The 22,152-nt window shown below is 34.7% G+C and overlaps 1 protein-coding gene across 2 annotated transcripts in view; it reads right to left on the minus strand.

The window, feature by feature from the left end:
• Positions 1 to 4,208: 4,208 nt before the first annotated feature.
• Positions 4,209 to 22,152, minus strand: part of LOC136037187 (matrix metalloproteinase-24-like) — an 88,055-nt gene continuing 70,111 nt past the window's right edge. Inside the window, exons 10-13 of one of the 2 annotated variants that reach the window (XM_065719746.1) lie at positions 20,421 to 20,602; positions 10,243 to 10,384; positions 8,151 to 8,191; positions 4,209 to 4,702 (exon numbers count right to left, since the gene is read on the minus strand). In XM_065719746.1, coding sequence (XP_065575818.1) covers positions 8,151 to 8,191; positions 10,243 to 10,384; positions 20,421 to 20,602 — 365 coding nt within the window. In that variant the 3' untranslated portion in view covers positions 4,209 to 4,702. The remainder of the gene's footprint in view (positions 4,703 to 8,150; positions 8,192 to 10,242; positions 10,385 to 20,420; positions 20,603 to 22,152) is intronic. The other variant, XM_065719745.1, reaches the window with a different exon arrangement.

Raw genomic sequence — 22,152 nt, forward strand, 5'->3', positions numbered from 1 at the left:
ATTCATGAAACAAATTTTTTTTATACTGTTCAACTTGTCATTAATGGTTCTGGAGGGAAGGTAGTAAATCAATATCCCACCATTACCTTGCTATGTGGAATTAGTATTATTTTTCTGAGCACTGAAATTAGCAATCGCCATCCTCAATTTCAGACAACAATAATTTCTTGGGCATCAAAATTTTCAAGCTGCTGAAAGGAGACCGAACCAGGTACCGAAGAGTACCCAGTAATGTTTAAATTCAGTTCTATCATTCAGTTTCACAGCGATTTCCCTTTGAAGTCAAGTCAAATCGACATCAAAGTCAAGTTGATCATTCCGCAGCCATCCAGAATTAGTTCATACTAGTCCCTTCCAAGTTAAACCCAACAGACTGAGGATCAAATATTTAGGAAGTTTCGCTATTACTGATTGTATCAGTTCAATTCTACATCCTAGAAATATCCTATTTCTGCATGGTATTGGATACCAAAGTGCTACCTAAAATTTAGAGCTATAAGATACAATTGTTAATCTGTAACTCCCACATACCCATGTCACAGCACACAGCACATTTGACGACACAGTACAGTTTAAAACTTTTGACCATATTTAGTACCAAATATCTAATAGCAATGGAAACAGATTACAAACCAGTTGGGCGTTCTTACCCCTGTCACCAAGCATTAAAATTTTTACAATTTCTCTTAGAAGTCCCTATATATTTCATATATTTCACCTGTATTATTGGCCAAAATAACCAATAATCTATGTTTGGCAAAAATACCAACACAAAACGGCGTATATTATGGGCGGAGAGAAAAATATTACGGGTACCTGTACTATATCACATCATTATACACAATACCCGAATAACCGAATTGGTTAGTTTTATAGCTCTACCTACTTCTATATAAACCATGAGTATTATTTTGATTTAAAAGAACAAAAACGATAACATATATATCCAACATATATAACTAAAATATATATCACAAAATTAAGACCCGCTGCAGCGTTAAGCCATTGGAGGATAATAAACTAACAAAAAATTCTCCTCGTCTTGCCTGCTCAAGGTAACTCCTTGGACACCTCCCTGAAACGCCTATAAAGCGATTAAAGCGACTTCCCTTCCCAGCCAACTAATATGAGGACTTCTTAACACCTTCAGGCTGTTGAATACTATTTTCAACTGTTATTCTATTATTCAACTGTATTATTCAACTGTTATTATTATTATTCAACTGTTATTCAACTGTATATTATTCAATTATACTATTATTCAACTGTATTTGTCAAACAGTTCGTGGTAACGAACTGTAGTAAGGAGCGACCCGGCTCAATAGTAACCAAAACTCTAAAAAATTGAATTTTGATATCAATAGCTACATCAAAAGAATCGCATTTTAATGCTGATTTTAAATATATAAGTTTCATCAAGTTTAGTCTTACCCATCAAAAGTTACGAGCCTGAGAAAATTTGCCCTATTTAGGAAAATAGGGGGAAACACCCCCTAAAAATCGTAGGATCTTAGCGAAAATGACACCATCAGATTCAGCGTATCAGAGAACCCTACTGTAGAAGTTTCAAGCTCCTATCTACAAAAATGTGGAATTTTGTATTTTTTGCCAGAAGACAAATCACGGGTGCGTGTTTATTTGTTTGTTTTGTTTTTTTTTTTCTTTTCCCCAGGGGTAATCGTATCGACCAAGTGGTCCTAGAATGTCACAAGAGGGCTCATTCTAACGGAAATAAAAAGTTCTAGTGCCCTTTTTAAGTGACCAAAAAAATTGGAGGGCATCTAGGCCCCCTCCCACGCTCATTTTTTTCCCAAAGTCAACGGATCAAAATTTTGAGATAGCCATTTTGTTCAGCATAGTCGAAAACCATAATAACTATGTCTTTGGGGATGACTTACTCCCCAACAATCCCTGGGGGAGGGCCTGTAAGTTACAAACTTTGACCAGTGTTTACATATAGTAATGGTTATTGGGAAGTGTACAGACGTTTTCAGGGGGATTTTATTTTGTTTGGGGGTGGGGCTGAGGAGAGGGGGCTATGTTGGAGGATCTTTCCTTGGAGGAATCTGTCATGGGGGAAGAAAAATTCAATGAAAAGGGCGCAGGATTCTCTAGCATTACTATAAGAAAACAATGAAAAATAAACATGAAAACGTTTCTTCAAATGAAAGGAAGAAGCAGCATTGAAACTTAAAACGAACAAAGATTATTACGCATATGAGGGGTTCTAAAAATACTTTAGCATAAAGAGCGAGGTATTTAGGAGGAGATAAATACCTCGCTCTTTATGCTAAAGTATTTTTAGTAATTTCAACTATTTATTCTACGGCCTTTCTGATTCAGGGGTCATTCCTAAAGAATTGGGACAAAACTTACGATTTAGTGTAAAGAACGAGGTATTAACGAGGGTAAAAACCCCCTCATATACATAATAATAATTAAAGAATATAAAAGTTTGTTACGTAAGTTAATTCTAAAGTTACGTATATTTTTTGCTAATAAAAAAATTCGTTAAAATTAAAATTAATAGTTGCCTTTTTATGTAACGGAAAAATTGCATGGCAACTAGGCCTCCTTCCCCATCCCATATTTCTCAAAATCGTATGATCAAAACTAAGAGAAAGCCATTTAGCCAAAAAAGGAATTAATATGCAAATTTCATTTGAATAGTTTACGTGTGGAGAGTCAAAATCAAACATGCATTAATTCAAAAACGTTCAGAAATTACATAAAAAAAAAACTAGTTTTTTTAACTGAAAGTAAGGAGCGACATTAAAACTTAAAACGAACAGAAATTACTCCGTATATGAAATAGATTGTTCCCTCCGCAATCCCTCGCTCTTTACGCTAAAGTTTGACTCTTTGCCACAATTCTGCTTTTTAAAACAATTAAAACCTTTAGCGTAAAGAGCGAGGGATTGCGGAGGGAACAATCTATTTCATATACGGTGTAATTTCTGTTCGTTTTAAGTTTTAATGTCGCTCCTTACTTTCAGTTAAAAAAAACTAGTTTTTTTTTTATGTAATCCAGAGGACAAGCCACAAATTCTGCTCCTATAACACTTAACATGTGGGTCGTCTCATTTTCATCAGTATGCTCTTATAACTATTCTACAAAATTATGTAATAAAAATATCGAAGCAGCTAATACTATTACTTTGTTGTGACAGGTTTGGTTATACTGTATCTTTGTCATGTAATCTTGCTCGTTAATATGTGGAAAGCATTAAATTAAACAAATATTATTTTCTTTTTAACGTTGAAGGGGTTAAATAATCTATTAGGGCATAAATACACTCAGTGAGGGATTCTAAATTGTCAATTCAAAATTTCCAATTGTTATCTATATAAAAATGCTACATATTATGAAATTGTTAATAAGATAAGCAAGTTTTGGCTAAAAGTTTTTAGGTAAATGTACTTGTTAAAAGTACAAGTATTCAAACTATAAAGAAAATTAGCATGGCAACTCAACGAGCACAAACTTTGCAATCCAAAAAGCGGGTTAAATATTCATTAGATCAAAATGTATTCTTCACAATGTTTTACATTGCAAACATCTATGAATGGGCGAATCCAGGCTGAAGACGGGACCCCCCCCCCCTTCTCCAAGATTTCTCTGGTTTCTTCATTTGTTTTGTTCTTTACCCTTTTTATCAAAATAAACACATCAATGTGGTCAATTATCGACACTCATGTCACATTGCCCCCCCCCCAAGATTATTCTCTGTACCCACTTTTGCATCTGTTTTTAGTGCTTCAACAGGAAGGGGGGGGGAGGAAAATCCTATTTCTAATGCCAAGGGGCGTGAATTCAAATTTAAATTGACATCCCTTATAATATGCCACATATTTGGAATATCTAGAGAAAAAAAGTCAGTTTTGTCAAACAAAACAAAAAGAATATTTTCACAGAAGGCCTGCAGACATTTAAGAGTTGAAATGAAAGAAATTAATCCAAATGACGAACACCAAAATGTTCCTAACAACTTTGTTCCAATAAAAACTATTTATTTTCCCGATTAGATTCAAAATACGCAGCACTTGATACAGGATTCCTTTTGGAACTTTGATGATGCCATTTGGACACTGATCCCTGAGTACGGGGGAAAGGTATGGGTTTTTCCAACACTTGAAAAATCAAAAAGAAAAAATCTAATGCTGATTTTCACCCTCTCCTTAGAAGACGAATTTGTACAAAAATAAAATTATTCAAAGTAAATATTTATTATACAGTAAATTCACTGGGATTGTATATTATGTACAAGTGAGGTCAAAAATCAGGAAACACATCCAATACATTAAATTTCCTCTAAAAAAATACAAGATGAAAATTGGCAATCTGACAACGATCACTAAAACAAGCTTTTAAATAAGCACTTGAAAAGTCATTAAATTAAGATGCTTTCCTCCAAAAAAAGAAAAAAAAAAATGAAAAAAACACAGCCCCAAGGTTGTTTGCAAAACCATGGTTGTCCTCTTTATTTGTATCTTCTCGTTTTCTTTCTATTAATGCCATCTAAGATCCTTCCATTTATTTTGTAGCACACTTTCTTGGCTCTTGCCAAAAAAGTTTCTCTGATATTTTATCTTAATAAAATAATTGATAGTATACTTAGAACAGCAATTGTGTGCAACTTTTGTCTGTCAGAACCGTTAAGAGGTGTTGTCCTGCTATGATTTTCAGTGTGCTTCGTTGTATCTGCAATACAAAAAAAAAAAAAAATTAATACTACGAACTCATGAATAGGAGGCTAATCAAAAGATCAAAATGAAAAAGATTAATCAAAAGATTAGAGGTTAATTAAATTAGACAAGAAAAAGTATATATAAGTTGAAGAAAATTAGTACAAGACGTCTAGTCAAGACCGTATCCAGGATTTTTATTTGGGGGGGAGGGATTTTTTTTCGGGAGAGGAATTACAAAAAAAAAATTACAAACGCATCAAAATTTGTTTATATGCATTTTTATTACGTTTTTATGAGTTAGACAAACATTTCAGGAAAAGGAGGGGGCTTTGAACCCCCAACACCCCTTTGGATACAGCTTTGTCTCTTGTGTTTGTGTTCAACTGATTCTCTTCTACAAATTAATCCAAGAAAAAAATCACTACGCACACATTTTCGTATTCACCGTATAACTTTATAAACGTTAGCTGAAACCCGGATGCATAAAACCCTTTTTTAAGGACTCACAAAATTTCGTATTTCAACATTTCGTATTTCATCAGCTCTGAAGTACGAATATATTCGTAAATTCCGACGCCGTCACTGTCTCGAATAATCCCCAAGACACTCATCCTTTAATTAAGCTAAACTATTAAGAGTTTGTCTCTCTATAGTTTAACCATTTAACTATTAAATGTTTGTCTCCCCCCTAAAGAATTTCAAATATCTTGCAAGTTTACCAACATTCTCGACTTTTTAGAATAATTTTCCAGTTTTAACATTGATTTTAGTCACCCTTTTGCCACGACAGTATGCTAACATTCTTCTTTACATTCCACCGTCCAAAACGTTCCAATTCGGATTAAATTCTATAAATAAAACGTAGTTCTTTACATTTTTGTTTATCTATATCATGGACTTTAGCATACATATCATGTAAGGAAGGAAACGGATTAGAGAAATAAGTAAGAGATGGATGGAGTTGGATCTTCCATGTGGTGGATCATTTATCTTCCTTTCAAATTCAATTACCTTATATAAGTTGAACAGAGTCAAATATCTAAACATTTTGCTTTCTCATACCTTCAAAGCAGACAAGACTAAAGATAAGATCAACTCAAATCAACCAAGAGCATTGAAGCCTCGAAGTCAAAGCATATTTCACTTTTTTTATTTTACAAATTGCCCAAAATTTACCCGGAATTGAGATTGTGGTATTTGATTTGAGTTAAATCTAGTAGGGACGACAGACTTAATACTAGGCGAAATCAATAGGTACTAAGACAAAAGGGAGGGGGTGTCTAGGTCAGACTCTACAAAATATAAGGATTTTTATTATTTAGGCTGAGATATCTAATATACAAAGTATGGGAACTGGATTTAAGACGAAGCAAGTATTAGATTCTTTCTAAGGAATCACCTTCTTCAAATAAGAGAATTTGCTTTTGGTAATGTTCAGAAAATTCTCAGTATATTTTTTAATGGGGAGATGTGTAATAAATGTTTTGGTTGAAGATATATAATAACTGAAGATATAAAATGGGTTTATTTGCCAAAGAGATCTGAATTTAAGAAATGATTCTGATAGTCTATAGAAACTTGACATTGCAATCCTCAGTCAGAAAAATAAATTGAAAACAGGGTAGATTAAAGTAATTTGATAATCTGATACCCTGTAATTAGATATAAGAAAATCAAGAATATGAAACCTGTAGTGTTTTTTACAGCAGAAAAAATAAAAGAAATAAAAAATTGAAATAAATAATAATATATCCACTGAATGTACTCTGGCACTGATTTTCGTAGAAGCTAATTGATTTTTCATCTAAAAAACTACAATAAATATAAAAGAGTTTTCACAAAGAAACATTTTCAAAGATTTCTTTTCTACTGCGAAATCGAATCATCAAAGTTTAAAAGCTGAACTCAAAACAGGTATTCCGCTTAATGCTGAAGCAGAAGACAACGAAAATATCAGATAATCTGAGAACCATTGAGATCAGCAGTTTAAAATGGGTTTCAGCACGCTTGACCCCCCCTCCAAAAAAAAGCAGTCATTAAAACAATCCCATTTTTCAGTCATTGCAATAGAAGTTTGACTTCCAAACTTTGAAGTTTGGTAAAATTAGTTTGACCCTTTTTTATCTGAGAGAAAGAAAAAGTTTCAACGGTCGAATCGGCTATAAGGATTAAGCAAGTGTCCTGAAGTGCCCTTGAATGTTCTTTCAAACAAGAAAATTCTTTTTTTGTCTGTCGGAAGACTTTATTGGTACTATATGAATCCAAGCAGATTTTGATAAAGTAAAAAAAAGAAGGAAAATAAGGGTCTTAGCAAATACAGAAACTGAAGCAAACTACAAGGCGTAAGCGATTCGGCTGCTTGTTTGCAGATTACAACGTGGCGGTGCTATGCGTGGAAGAACGATCAAATCTATTTTTAGCAGTGAAAAGGATCAATGTAAGGGCCAGCATAATAAATTCCCTTAATAAATTTTCCTTTTAAAATTTTGTTACGAAAATCGACAATTTGTTCTCTATTTTTCTTCATGGGGTGGAGGTTTGTAGAGGCTGCTCTTCAGTCTAAACATAAAAGAAAAGAAAAATAAGCAGATTTCAGCAAATTACTAGATAAACCCCAAAAATTATGGGATTACAGAAGAGATCTAGGCCCAAAAACACCCAAGCCGTTTGGTAAGTGCTGGTTGACTACGCGCAATTCAATCCACGAAAACATAGGTTATTCAAAAGACAAAAGAAAAATTAGTAAATTCCAACATGCAAAACAATATGGTGCTTTTCACCAGCTCAGATTTCTTCTTTTTGAACTATCAATGGGCATATGAAACACCCACTTTAACATAGTTGCTGACAAGCCACGGCTCTGTATAACTTGTTATTTTTAGTTAAACTTCATTGCAGGGTAAGAAGAGGATCAGATGCAATACGGAAGTGAAAACAATCTTTTAGCGATGTTTCATTTTAGTTGAGTATAATATGCAAAGAACACCTGATGAATCTGTTTGTAGGAAAATGTTAATGACAAGATTGTGAAAGTTTCGGTGAGCGACATGGGCATCTATGCAAAGATGCTAGAAGCTCATTGCCCTTTCAGATTAAATGCAAATTTAATGCAAGTTTTATAGCAACAATGCTGCATAATAATTCAAATAAATCAAACTTTTTGTTCAGTCTTTTTTCAAACCTTAGCCCCACGCAAGAAATTTTCTCCACAATGGCATGTTCCCAACAGATAGCTAGTTGAATTACTTAGCCAGCAGGGCACTGCTTCTACAATAGCATATTTTACTCTGAATAAGCCATTGAGGATAGGTCTTATAGGAAAAAGTCTGGGAGTCTGAAGGATCGACCACCTTTGCAGGGGTAAAGTTAAAAGTGCATATCTTAGAAAAATATGACGCGTCAAGGTGAAGTTATAAGAGAAGACACGAAGAGAAATCTGAGCCTTTTTGTGCAGCACTTACTTAGTTGATGAAGTTGGGAAGATGATAACTCGAATCCAAGTCTGAAATAAATTAAAATAAAGATTGTCACTCGAAAGCAAAATAAAAAGTACACGCCAAAAAAGCTATGTGAACTATACAACTAATGGATCACAGAAGGACATAAACAGGAAGAGGAGAAATTGTCCGCGTTATTCTAATCGGTGTTACAGGGAGCAGCAAGAGGGAGGGTGCAGTGGGAGGGAAAACTTTCCAAATCAGTAGAATTTGTCGTTAAAGGATATCTTCTTCTTTTTTTGTGTTTTAACTAAATATTCCTCAAACGCTGATATTTTGGAGAGCGAGTTCCTATTACTTATGTCGTTATTTCGAGGTTATAAATGATAATATATAATCAACAGGTTGTAATCTAGGATCCAAATACCATATTTTTGGAGCTAGAGATACAAATTTGGCGTCTTTTTCATGACCTAGAAATGATGATGGAAATATGTCACCCACTATAACCACCTTACAGAATTTAGGAATAGTTTTGGAGTATTTATTCTTAAAATATCAATTTTGTCTTCTTCCCAGTCCTTATTTTAAAGAGGAAAATATTGTCTATTTCAGCCAATAGCAAAGTCGTTGAGGTCTCTTTGGGTCCTCAGAAGTTGTTTATGTTCTTGATACCCTAGCAATTGCCAGGAAATTTCAAAAAGCCCTACAAAGTCACCTTCCGAATCTGCCATGTTACATATGCTTTATCCGTGTCTCTTGATAAATTTTTCTCCAGATTTCGGTATTTTTGATATATCTTCTGTATACCAGTACAGATATTTTCATTCATCTTCAAGAGATATGGGCTCACCTTCAAACTTCGGGTAGTTTAGCAGATCCGGTAAAATTGACAATTCTATTAGATCTGTAGTACAAATACTTGTACTCTTGCTTACAAGTACTCGATCGACTAAAGGGAGTCGAGCTCCCTTTGAGGGAGTCAAACTAAACATCTTTTATAGCAGTCAAATTCCTATTTTCGTTCTACTTTAAAGTTGTTTTTTTCACTTTGTCAAGTTTCTTACTGTTGTCGACGATTAACACATTGTTTTAATTTTTGAATGGATGGAAATTTTTTGGAATCAAGAATTTGCTTCCGCCTCAAATTTATTAGAGATCCTGCAGGAAATATTTGATAGTTGATAATTATTCGAGAATTGTACTACTTATTTAAAAAAAAGGAAAAGGTTTGGACATGCGCTTCAGACTCCAACAAAAGGCCTTGTAGGTAGTACTGACAGATGTCCAATCTTTGAAAACTAAATATTTATTTATGTGACTAATTTTTTTAGTAGCCAAAGGGCTCTTTCGGTTCCCATTTTAAAGTTTAGATTCCGTCCGTAAATGAAGTCCATTACTCCGAAGCTTTTCGGCCTCAAGAATTTCACTACCTTGAGATAAGAATTACCAACACGCCCAGCCTCTAAGATTATCCAATCTTTGTGAATTTGGCCAGTATACCTTTTAGTATCACTGAGAGTGAGGGTGTAAGAAAAGTCACACGGAAATCATATCACAGGAAAAGAAAAGCATCCTAGAGGCCATTTTGCCCATAAAATCCTGATTTTCTCTTTAATATTTGGATTTGGAAACCCGTACAAGTTATTACTGTCAGTAACCGAAACAGAAATTCACTAACAGGATTCTAAGTCTGAGGCAATAATTTGTGCCATCTGATGGTAAGGCTTTTACTTTGAATTTACTATTTATTTTATTTTTGTTCCTTGAACTTCCCTCCTATTTCTACATCTATCGGAATTTTTGTAATAAACAATACATTTTTGTCAGAAACAACTTTTTGGGGAATAAACACTCGTCTTTTTCTACATAAAATCAAAATTCTGACAAAACGCAACGAAAATTTAGTTTTCACGCTGATTCTAGGTATAGCCTACACTTTTATCAGCTTGTACAATGTTTTTTGTTAAGACAAAGCTTTGGGCTAACCATTTTCGTTTAAATAAACAAGTGATTAAATATGAATTTGTTTCATGCAAAATACCTTTGATTTTGAACCATTGTTTTGATTCTATTTTTTTCTAATGATAAAAGACCCGTTTTTTGCTCATCTTACCTGCATCAATAATATCTTCATCCTGATCATTAAAATCAAAAGCATTGTGGTCGTTTTCTACTTTTAATCTATTTGTCAGCTCTGGACATCCAAACCACCATGACGCTACAGCTCTAGGAAAGGCTGGGTCTCCTTCATCCACCTTAAAAAAATATTTGGGACTAAATTAAGAGAATATTAAATCAGACGTAGAATAAAGGTTGCATTATCTCAACTTTGGTCAGTGACGTTTTTCAGTGTCATAAAACACAGAATTTTTTTAAAATAAAAGAGTAATTATCTGATATGAAAATAAGGCTAGAATTAATTAATAGGAAGGGTATTAACCAAGGTGACGTGTGGCTTTAGGCCACCTTTGCAACCACGAATAATTTTGTTGCCTCCAGGCAAATTTATATTTCCTTAGCAAGAGTCGTAGAACATTTTTTAAGGTGAAACCATGCTGTCTTTAGTAAGGGACAGTAGATTGATTAATTACAAGTTAATGCTGTCAATTTATAGAATCTGAGCTGCTATCTATTTCTATTATAGTACCCGTTATATGCCTACTTTTCAGTTCTTTTTATGTTGAATACATCTTTTTATTTCCTTTGGATATTTTTCCTCTATATTTACAAGCAAAAAATGTTTAGTTTACTAGAAATTAGCCAAGCCGTTGGAAATTTAACTGAAAATGTTTAATAAATATACAAAATTTTTCCAAAAACAGCAAAATCCAAGGACAACTTTGCATGAGCTCTAGCTCAGAACTAGTACTGGTAGAGTAAAATGAGATCAATATATAATTGTTTTAAAGTATTAAAGGACCGAGCTTCTTTAAGATGGAAAATAGAATATGGAATTTTCTTGAAGCTAAATATTTTTATAAATGAAGACCATCCATTATGGCCTTCAAATATCCATTCGACCTTAAGAAGTTTTATCCCGAGAACAAAAGTTATATAGGCTATTTAACAAGCCTTTTGAAGCTCCCTTATGACCCCTCGAAGGATCTGTTTGACGAAGATAAGCTTAAATCTGAAAGGAGTGGTGCATTAGAGGAAATAAGCCCCGAACAGAGACAAATCACTCCTAGACAAAAAAGTCAGAGAGGAAGATAGAGAGAGAAAGTTCGAGCACATGATTTCTGTACTTGATTTGGATTATGGTTGTTTCTCTTTCCTTCTTCTTCTTTCTTTGTTACATTTATTTGTTCAACTCCTTCATTATTTTGAGGACTCGCCAATATATGAAAGGAATATCCCAGAGACGTTGTCTAACTTTTTTGGGGTGATTTGATAGGAACTAAGGATTTTTCTATGGGTGACAAAATGAACAGAAACTAGATCTTTTTAGAGTAGTTCTCTTTTCTCTTTGAATTTTGGGCCACTCTGAACTAACTGCCTGATATCACTGTTCGTCCAGCTAAGATTTTTTTTATTTTTTTTTTTTTTTACATGACACAGATCCTAATTTTTTTAATCTTCAGAAAAGTTTTGTTACCAAAATAAAACAATCAGGGGCAACAATATATTCAGAATGGTGGATTTCAGCCCCTGGGCCTCTTCCCTCCTCCCCCCCCCCACGCGAAAAATCGGCATTTTAAGATATTCTTATAATTTCTTATATATTTTTTTATTCAACTCTTTGTCAGAGTCAGATTAAATCAGATTACACTTTTTTATCGTCTCAGCTAGCCACTCTTTCTACTAAGCAGTAAATTATTTTGAAAAAAGTGAAATTTTCCGCAAGGGCGGGGGATTGTTAATTTTACGGAAAATCTTATCAAGTCCGAAAAGAACCATTAATAAAAAGTATTTAAGGAATAGATTAAAAGTATAAAATGTTTTATTTCTGCGTTTATTTGTAAAATGTTATGGTCGCACTACATAAATTCAACAGGTTAAAGGCATATTCACATCGAGATGTTCTCGCCCATTCACAATTTAGTTAGCGGTAATCTGAGCTAATCATAATTTTTCATAGAATTTTCAGCCAAGCTAAAAGAATCTGATTGGCTAAAATTAGCACCAACTAAGCATTAGTAAAATATCATTGCGAATAGGCGCCCTAATCATGCTTAATGGATTGTGATGGTTTTCTTTTGAATTGGGCTATCTTTTTAAAAAAAATTTTTAAAGAAACTGAGATTACTTGACAATTTTCACTAATTCTTAAAATGTCTTAAGTTAGGAAACAAAACACTTTAAACAACGAAAATAATCAAAGATTGGAAGAACCTACCGAGATTAATTCTTTCGGGTCGTAAAAGTATACCAGTATGGTAAAACCTTTATTATTTAATTGGCCTTCGTTACGACCAGCTGATACTTCAAAATAACCAAGTGTTGATTAGAGTATAATTAGATCAAATATTTGACACCAGGCACATACACAGGAGGGCACCCTTCTCATTAAATATCGATATATTTAAAATGTTTCTTTGATATCTAGCGTTTGCCGTATTTTTTTTTTGAGTTTTGCCCCCCTCCAAAATGCTGGGCCAGGTTCTAAAAAAAACTTGTATACACGGAATGGCGAGGGACACTAAACATAAGGAGTCACACACTGGGCAAATGTCCTTCATTTGCCATCCTTTTTCCTCTGCCCTAATTTTCACACAGCTTTAATGCTCTATAAGTTCTTTGACTAATTTAGCTAGAATTTTTGTCTCCCTAACTTTCAACGGAGATATTACAAGTAAAAAACATTTGAATACACATTGTGTATGTAATGATCACTTATTCATTGTAACATACTAAATAGGATGCAAAGTGCAACATATTAAATAGTATGCAAAGTGCAACATACTAAATAGGATGCGAAGTGCAACATACAAAATAGGATGAGAAGTGCAACATACTAAATAGGATGCAAAGTGCAGCATACTAAATGGAATGCGAAGTACAACATACAAAATAGGATGCGAAGTGCAACATACTAAATAGGATGCAAAGTGCAACGTACTAAATGGAATGCGAAGTACAACATACTAAATAGGATGCGAAGTGCAACATATTAAATAGGATGCGAAGTGCAACATACCAAATAGGATGCGAAGTGCAACATACTAAATAGGATGCGAAGTGTAACATACTAAATAGGATGTGAAGTGCAACATACTAAATAGGATGCGAAGTGCAACATACTAAATAGGATGCAAAGTGCAACATACTAAATAGTATGCGAGGTGCAACATACTAAATAGGATGCGAAGTGCAACATACTAAATAGGATGCGAAGTGCAACATACTAAATAGGATGCGAAGTGCAACATACTAAATAGGATGCGAAGTGTAACATACTAAATAGGATGCAAAGTGCAACATACTAAATGGAATGCGAAGTACAACATACTAAATAGGATGCAAAGTGGAACATACTAAATAGGATGCGAAGTCCAACATACTAAATAGGAACAAAGTGCAACATACTAAATAGGATGCAAAGTACTAAGTAGAAAGTACAAAGTAGGATGCAAACTACGTAATTGAAATCAAAATCAAAATAGCATTCAAAGAGATAGGAACGATATTTCCAGTTGAAGGAACTTGTTTTTTCTGTTCTTCACACTTTTTAAATAAATTTGTCACTTTGGTCAGTGATGGGCGCGCTTGTCACATTCCCCCCTTAAGATTTTGCTTATTGGTACCCTTGTCAAATTCTCCCCCCCCCCAAATATTTTACTCTGGATCCGCCCGTGTCTCTACGTGGATTTGAATTGGGCTTACAATGATGCATACAGCTTGACTATCAATTTTTTTAATCACACTTTTGTTTGGTTTTAAAGGGGAACGGGTCCCTCCCAAGAATACTCACTTTGACATTGTCTTTTATTAATCGAGAGGCTTACTGTCCCTAATCTACACCGCGTGTGAATACGCAAAACATGGGGTTCGCCATGTCTGGCATTATTCTTATTGGTTCTAAGATCTATAGGGTGAATCAGGTAGGGTATCTGAGAATCCCTCTTCCGTCATCAACTTCAAATAGAAATATCAAAAACAAATTAAATACGGATAATGAAACTAAAATATTGACATTAGATCATCGCGTGTATAGCATGCATGTATCTAATTGCTGGGGGAAAGCCTATTCTTGGGAAAGGGGAGGTGGGGTGGCGTAATTCTGATGAAAATTATCCCAAACAAAGAAAGCATCATTGTTAACAAGAATTCAATGAAAAGTTTAAAATTGTAAAATCGTTATCAGGGGCGGATCTAGAGAAAAATCTTAGGGGGACCCAATGTGACAAGGGCGCCATTGAGCAAAATCTTGGGTGAGCCCAATGTGACGAAAATGCTAATAATTGACCAAATTGAAAAACTTATTCTTAAAAAAAGAGGGAAAAAAGACAAAAAGGAAAGAGGGCACCAGAAAAATCCCGGAGGGAGGGTCCCCAGGTCCCCTGGATCCGCTACTGATTGTTCATGTAGGAACTTTCATTTTATTACTGTTAAATACAGCATGATCATTGAATTAAACACAATTACCGATGGCGATGGTTTTTCTTTTAAGTGATCCTAGTTTTCTTCTTCTTTATCATTGTTAACAAGAATTCAATGAAAATTTTAAAATTGTAAAATCGTTATCAGGGGCGGATCTAGAGAAAAATCTTAGGGGGACCCAATGTGACAAGGGCGCCATTGAGTAAAATCTTGGGTGAGCCCAATGTGACGAAAATGCTAATAATTGACCAAATTGAAAAATTTATTCTTAAAAAAAGAGGGAAAAAAGACAAAAAGGAAAGAGGGCACCAGAAAAATCCCGGAGGGAGGGTCCCCAGGCCCCCTGGATCCGCTACTGATTGTTCATGTAGGAACTTTCATTTTATTACTGTTAAATACAGCATGATCATTGAATTAAACACAATTACCGATGGCGGTGGTTTTTCTTTTAAGTGATCCTAGTTTTCTTCTTCTTTATCATTGTTAACAAGAATTCAATGAAAATTTAAAAATTGTAATCAGGGGCGGATCTAGAGAAAAATCTTAGGGGGACCCAATGTGACAAGGGCGCCATTGAGCAAAATCTTGGGTGAGCCCAATGTGACGAAAATGCTAATAATTGACCAAATTGAAAAACTTATTCTTAAAAAAAGAGGGAAAAAAGACAAAAAGGAAAGAGGGCACCAGAAAAATCCCGGAGGGAGGGTCCCCAGGTCCCCTGGATCCGCTACTGATTGTTCATGTAGGAACTTTCATTTTATTACTGTTAAATACAGCATGATCATTGAATTAAACACAATTACTGATGGCGATGGTTTTTCTTTTAAGTGATCCTAGTTTTCTTCTTCTTTTTTTTTTAAGACTCATACTATTTTTAATTTGTTATTAGTACTTCAAAAGACTTCAGGTAGTAAACAAAACACTTCAAAAGATAAAAATAAACAAATATTACTATCTTTTGAAAATAAGAAAGATATTTCACGCCATTGAGGAGACATCACAAAGAAAAACTAAAAACATGCTTTCAGAAATCCACTCGTACAAAATGGTTAAAAGCCAACCATGGGCTACTAAACTAGTCCAATGAAGTAAAACTGAAAATGAAGTTATAAAATACCGTGGCTGACCCACGATGTTGACAAAATCGTTTCAATTTTACCTGTGATTTCATCTGTTTTTATGCAATTTTTCCACCAATTTTATCAAGTTTTTCTGTCGAAATTCTATCCTCCATAAAAAAATGGAATGAAATAGATGGAAAGGAACTTGGATGGATCCAAGTGCCTTTCAGTTAAAACTTGCTGCTGGAAGAGAAGAGCTTAGTTGGAAGTTTTTTCATTTATTCGTCTTTTCAGGGGGGAGGGAAATTTTCAAAAGGTGAAAGTTAAAAGAAGGGGATATCCTCAGGTCGTTTTTGTTGTCCGTCAACAATGTCTAAACTCGCCTAAGGAGCTATTTTCTAAGCAGTAAGGGATATTAGCGTCAGATATAAAAGCTTTTCCTTGTTTGATCCCCAGAAGATTATATCATTTAACGGGATATGATAGAGCTTGGGGGGACATATTCAAATCCCACTTTATAAGAAGTAATTCTTCTTAGCTGTAAAAAAAAAATATCTCCGAGCATCGAATATTTTTTTCCATATGTTAATGACCATAAAGACGTGCCAGTATATAGTATAAAATAACTTAGGACAAGATACACGACATGTCGGGGGCGGGGGCACTACAGCACACATTAAGACATTATTCAGGGGAACCCATCTACCCCCCCCCCCGTTCAAAAAAAAGTTAATTATATCAAAATAACGGAAATTGTCGAAAACTGTAAAAACATGGAAAATTGGAGGGGGTTGGATACAGTTCCAAAACCTCCTGCACGCAGTCTCAACTTAATTGCCAATTATGGGATGGACAGGCGTAGCCTTTCTAGGCTAACAATCAGTAGTGGGGTAGCCATCAGACGCTATTTCTTCTGCTAGGCGCATCCCCCCCCCCCGGAAAAATTCACCTCGCTGAAAATTTCCCTTGTGAGAAATCTCCCCTGGAAAATTCCAACAGTGGAAAATTCTTCCTCGCGTGTGAAATTGAGCAGCCAAACAGGAAAAATAACAAATGAAATAATGAAGAAAAGAATAAATCCTAGAACATTCTACCTACATTGCAGAATATAGTCAGAATGTATGGTGTAATATTATGTAGTATTCATTCTTACATTTTTACTCTATTTTAGATTTTTCGTGTTTTTGGGGGTTTAGTTATTATGGCAGGACAAGATAAAGGTCAAAGAAAATAATTTTAAAATACGAAATTATTGGCGACTGTAGAAGAGTTGTCCTATGAAGAGTTGAAATGGAGATCACATGCTGGGACTAAGAAGTGCGAGCAATTACTTACCGTGGACTTGGTCTGGTACCGATCAGAGGCGTTACTAGGAGAATATTATTTTTTGCGGGAGGGGGCGGGGAATTGATTCTACCGACTGGCTTTCAGTTTCAAACAACTGATTTGGGGTAACACTACTACCAAAATTATTTCAATTTTTACTCTTTACAGACTGAGACAGGCCTTCTTTCATTGATTTTATGTCATATATTTCCATCAGCCCAATCGCATTTATAAAGAAAATTTAGCCAGTACAATAGTGGTACTTCCTGCCTCTACTGTACCGACTCAAATTTTTATCTGACTGGCTAAAAACATTGGAGGAGGGGCGTCCCGCCTTCCTCATATATGACGCCCCTGCCGCTAACTGCAGTACATGATAAAAGTTCACCCCCTGCGATCGAGAACGGGTCGACCAAGCGTACATTAGAAGTCTTTCCCATATGAAGTACCCTTAAGCTGAAAACAGTAATCAAACCCTGTGCACAAAAAGTATTGGTTATCATGGTCATCTCAAAATTTTTAAGCAGTAACAACGTGGCCGTCCATTGGACAAAATCATAGTGTGCTACCACTTCCCGTAGCACAATCTTTTAGTGGCTTTAAAAGGGCTCTAGAACTTTTAACTTCCGTTTGAATGATCCTCATCCCAATCTTCAAAGACAGACAATTCAACACGATCGTCTATTGGAAACAAAATAAAAAAAAAGGTAATTACTACTCGCTTAAACATTATTACTGCTCACTTAAAGATATAAAATAGTATGTATTTGGCCACGTACTTTATATAATTGTCAGATATACTGTGAAAAATAGCGCTGTGGCCGTGGTGTATTTTGTCATAAGGTCCTTTACCGTTAATCATGATGTGAATGAGTTCCATATTCAATGAGTTCAAACTCCACAAAAGATCCACAAAGAGTTTCCGAAATTGAATATAATAACGGTATATTAACGGTATAACGGTATATTAACGGTATAACGGTATATAAATTGAATATAATAACGGTATAATCATTTGTAACATAAACCCATACACGTCAAAGAACGGTGAAAGGTAGCTGCTCAGTTAATACTTGAGTCGCTGTCTATTTTTGATACAGAAACAAGACGTTGGAAAAAAGTGCCATCAATGATCCTGCTGGACTATGAGTAAGAGTGACAGTTTCTTTTCTTTTTTAAGTATAAGCCGTTACTTGGCACTTAGACTCAAGCCAGTATATTTGGAAAACACTATCGAAGGTGTTTAATTGCTCCCATGATTTATTTTTTTATTCAAAACAAAATGACACATGAAAACCCAACAAAATTTGACACTAGTAATTTCAAAAGAGTATATATAATTTAATGATAATAACAAATAATTAGAAGTCCCACATTGATAATTAAATAGGTATTATCACATGTACTTTGCATCCCTATGATGCAAATATGATCGGATTTAGCCTGTGATTCTTCTCTTTACAAACTTTCAAATGAAATGATATGGCCCATTACTGTCATAGCATCAATATTAAAAGAAATAAAATTTTATGCAGCAAGCCCAAAATGGCAAATAAACTGGCATCTCCCTAAAATAAACAGTTAAATTTTTAACCTCATAAACTCATTTTGACCAATCAACCGATCGCTTTTGAAAGTCTGGAACTCGTTTGACAAGATGATTTTGCCAGTATATTGTAAGTAATAATTTTCTGGAATAAATTTTAATAAATAAGAAATAAATAATGGATAAAATAACATTTGATGCAGCAAGCCCAAAATGGCAAACAAACTGGCATCCCCTTAAAATAAACAGTTAAATTTTTGGCCTCATAAACTCATTTTGGCCAATCAAACGATCGTTTTTGAAAGTCTGAAACTCATTTGAAATCAGATTTGATGCTCGGAACTCGAAATGGCCAAAAAAAAATTTAAACATCATTAAGCATCATCATAAACGAAAGTTGTACATCTATCTATCATATTAAATAATATTTCATGTCTTTTGAAGACAAACATGTCAAAATAACAAACAAATTTAGAAACGTGTAGTTTTTTTCAGATTCAAAGTGGTCGTTTTAGGGAAAGAACCAAATGGTCGTTTTCCACCAAACATGTCTTGGTAGACTTTTCCTCATACAAAGAAGATACTATTCAAGGACAAATGCTACCGCTTTCATCATTATACTAACTTATTTCCAAAATGATAAATCTTTAAAACTTGTAAGTTAATTTCAAATCAATAAACGTGACATTTTTTTTCTCTAAATGACTAGAAATAAAAGATTTTATGAAGAAATGACGTATAGAGGGGAACAAACAAAAGAGACAAAGCTCTAGAAGAAATTCCATCATTCGTTAAGAATGAACCTGCAATTTTCCAGAAATGCGATCCTAAAAGGTTCCTGTCAGGCATAGTCATTTAAAAGTAAAAGGGAATATATGGAACCTTCTAATTGAATTCTAAGGGGGATATTGTCCTAATGATCGGAAGAAGTTAATAACGCTAGTTTTTGAACAAATTATCCAAAAGCAATCAAAGAAGATGTCCAATTGAATCCCTGGGATCAAAATAATGAGAAAAAAACCTACACCCCAATTTAAAAGTCTTTTTATATTTATACAGCAAAAAGAACCTCTCTTGCAATTAAGTTTATGAAATTTTATCTTACTGTTTATCATTGGCAATAGGGTATATATTAATCTTTTACGACAATCTTATTTTCATTCTTAAACTTTGTAACTAACATGCATCCTTTATTGAAATCAGTTAGGATATGAGGTACCGCTGAATTTCAACTACAAAGTTTTATCTTTCCCTGAGGAACACATGGTTTTGCCTACAGCTGCAGATAGTACCTAAAGGATCAGATACTTATGTCATTGGATTCATTGGTTCCATATTCATCTATTCACCTAGCTAGAATTCAGACATTAGATTGAGTTTTTCTTAGAAAATTTGCTAAACTTGAACAAAAAGAGGGAAATTTTCCTTTTTTCAACAATTTTCAATGTGTTTTTCAATCTAAAAATCTCGAAGCAAATTTAAAAAAGGAAATTTGGCAGACGGGTTATACTCAATCTCATCTATCAAACTATATAAAACATTTCGTTCGGAGTTGAAACATTAAAACCATAAATTGCAGGAAAATAACACACTAAAACTCGTACAGGGAACATTAATGTTAAACAGACTCGTTATTCATTAACTGGGCAATAGAAATGCATAAGTTAATGAATGGGGATTTCACCAAACTCCAGTGCCGGCAAATACCTTTTTTTCGAGGCAACTACGACTTCTAAACATATCTTTAAAAGAAAAGAAACTCCTTTGAAACTACCGATATTTGATTTTATAATAAAAGCTGAACTAAAATCCTCTTACCTTAAAACTTCTGTCATTAAACCTCCAGTATTCACCGTTTTTAAAGAAGTAGGTATATCCATTGCTGTATTGGAAAGCTGACTGCATATTAACTGGTAAGCCTTCCCAGTTTGAAATACTTTTTGGGTAGCTTGATTTTATTGGCGGCCTTTGGCTGGGATCAAACCTCCAATACTGGCTACCTGGTTAAGAAAAGCCTATGACTTGAGGGATTATGTTTACTAGTGTCTGTAGAACTCATTCGCACAATGCCCTGAAAGGATGTTCTAAATCCTACTACCTTAAACCATTAAACTTTTATTTTTCTAAAATAATAGTAAAAGACCGTACTCTCAGTGTAAACAATTCTGAAAATTTGCAATAAATTTCTAAAAACTAAAAATGGAAACAAATTTCTTTCTGTGGAGTGTGCTCCATCTATTGCAAAACTGTACCTATATTCCAACAGCCTTTAAAAAACTAAAAGGCGCAATTAAAAAACTTAATCTTACTTCCCATCAAGTTTGGTTGAGAGGTGATAATTCGTTCTATTAGATGTCATTATGATAAGAATTTAGATGTCCCCATCCCCGTCGAGGTGGGTATGGATACTAGCCTTTTTGCTCCCTCACAAACACCGCTTATAACAGTAGTTTTATGCCTCACAAATTCTGCTTATGACATGAATTTAGGAACCCCTTCCTCCCTCAGAGGAAGCTCCCCCGACAGCTAGAGCCTTCAGAGCGTGCCGAGAAAACCAAAAAGCCGAGCTACCAGACCCCATGCTCTTACTTCCCATAAAGTTTGAGTGAGAGCTTGATATATGTTCTGATTAAGAGCATTTAGAAATCCCTGTTCTCCCCTCACAGATGCTGAATTAGGTACATGCTCGAAAGTATAACTAACGCAACATTTACTTCTATATTCCACCAAACCCGGTTGACATATGAAAATCTAGGTTTCCTGATGACGATAATTCCAACCCTCATCCTATTGTTTCCCCCAAAGAGATTCGGCCGGAACATTGTCCCTAAAAGGCAAAGCTAGGACACTAGCTCCTAGTTTTACAAAGTTTAGCCTATATTTCCAAATCCCTCCTGCTAGATGTCTTGATGACAAGAATTTAAGGACTCCATCCCATGCTTGGGGTAGTTGACCCCAAATCAGTCGACTTCTGGAATTTTTGAATTAAAATCAACTTGGTGGAAGTGATGAAAAGCTTGAAATCTATGGCGAAATAGAGTAAAGCCAAGACAGGTAGTCATTGAGAGAGGCAGATCGGACATAACTTTTTCAGAATTGCATAAAAATGATTCATTTCATTTGTTGATAAATAATCTATCAGATAGTCTTATGTGCACAAAAAGAATTTTTAAGTTGATCTGAAATCAAATTTGCTCTTAAGAAAAACTAGAATTGCAAATTTGGAATTTAAGACAGCTACCAAAATTACATTTTACAATTCCACAACATATATAAAACTTTAGCATTAACTCTCCAAAAGGTAGCTTTGTGTTCTACGTAAGTTTAACATTGTAAAGGTAAAGGATACGGCATTAGACTTTACAGTCCGTACCGGCGGTGCTGATCTCTATTTCTTGGCCCTTCAGCCAGGAAGTGCAATGGGGGGTTGGGGGCCAGCCATCCTGTGCTTTCACACACCCTTCCTGTTTACCTTCCCCAGATTTCTCCAGGTACCCATTTAGAGCTGGGTCGACTCTGGCTAAGCTTACAGAGTCACGCCACTGACCCC

This window comes from Artemia franciscana, chromosome 16, assembly GCF_032884065.1.
Source record: "Artemia franciscana chromosome 16, ASM3288406v1, whole genome shotgun sequence".
Taxonomy (NCBI): domain Eukaryota; kingdom Metazoa; phylum Arthropoda; class Branchiopoda; order Anostraca; family Artemiidae; genus Artemia; species Artemia franciscana.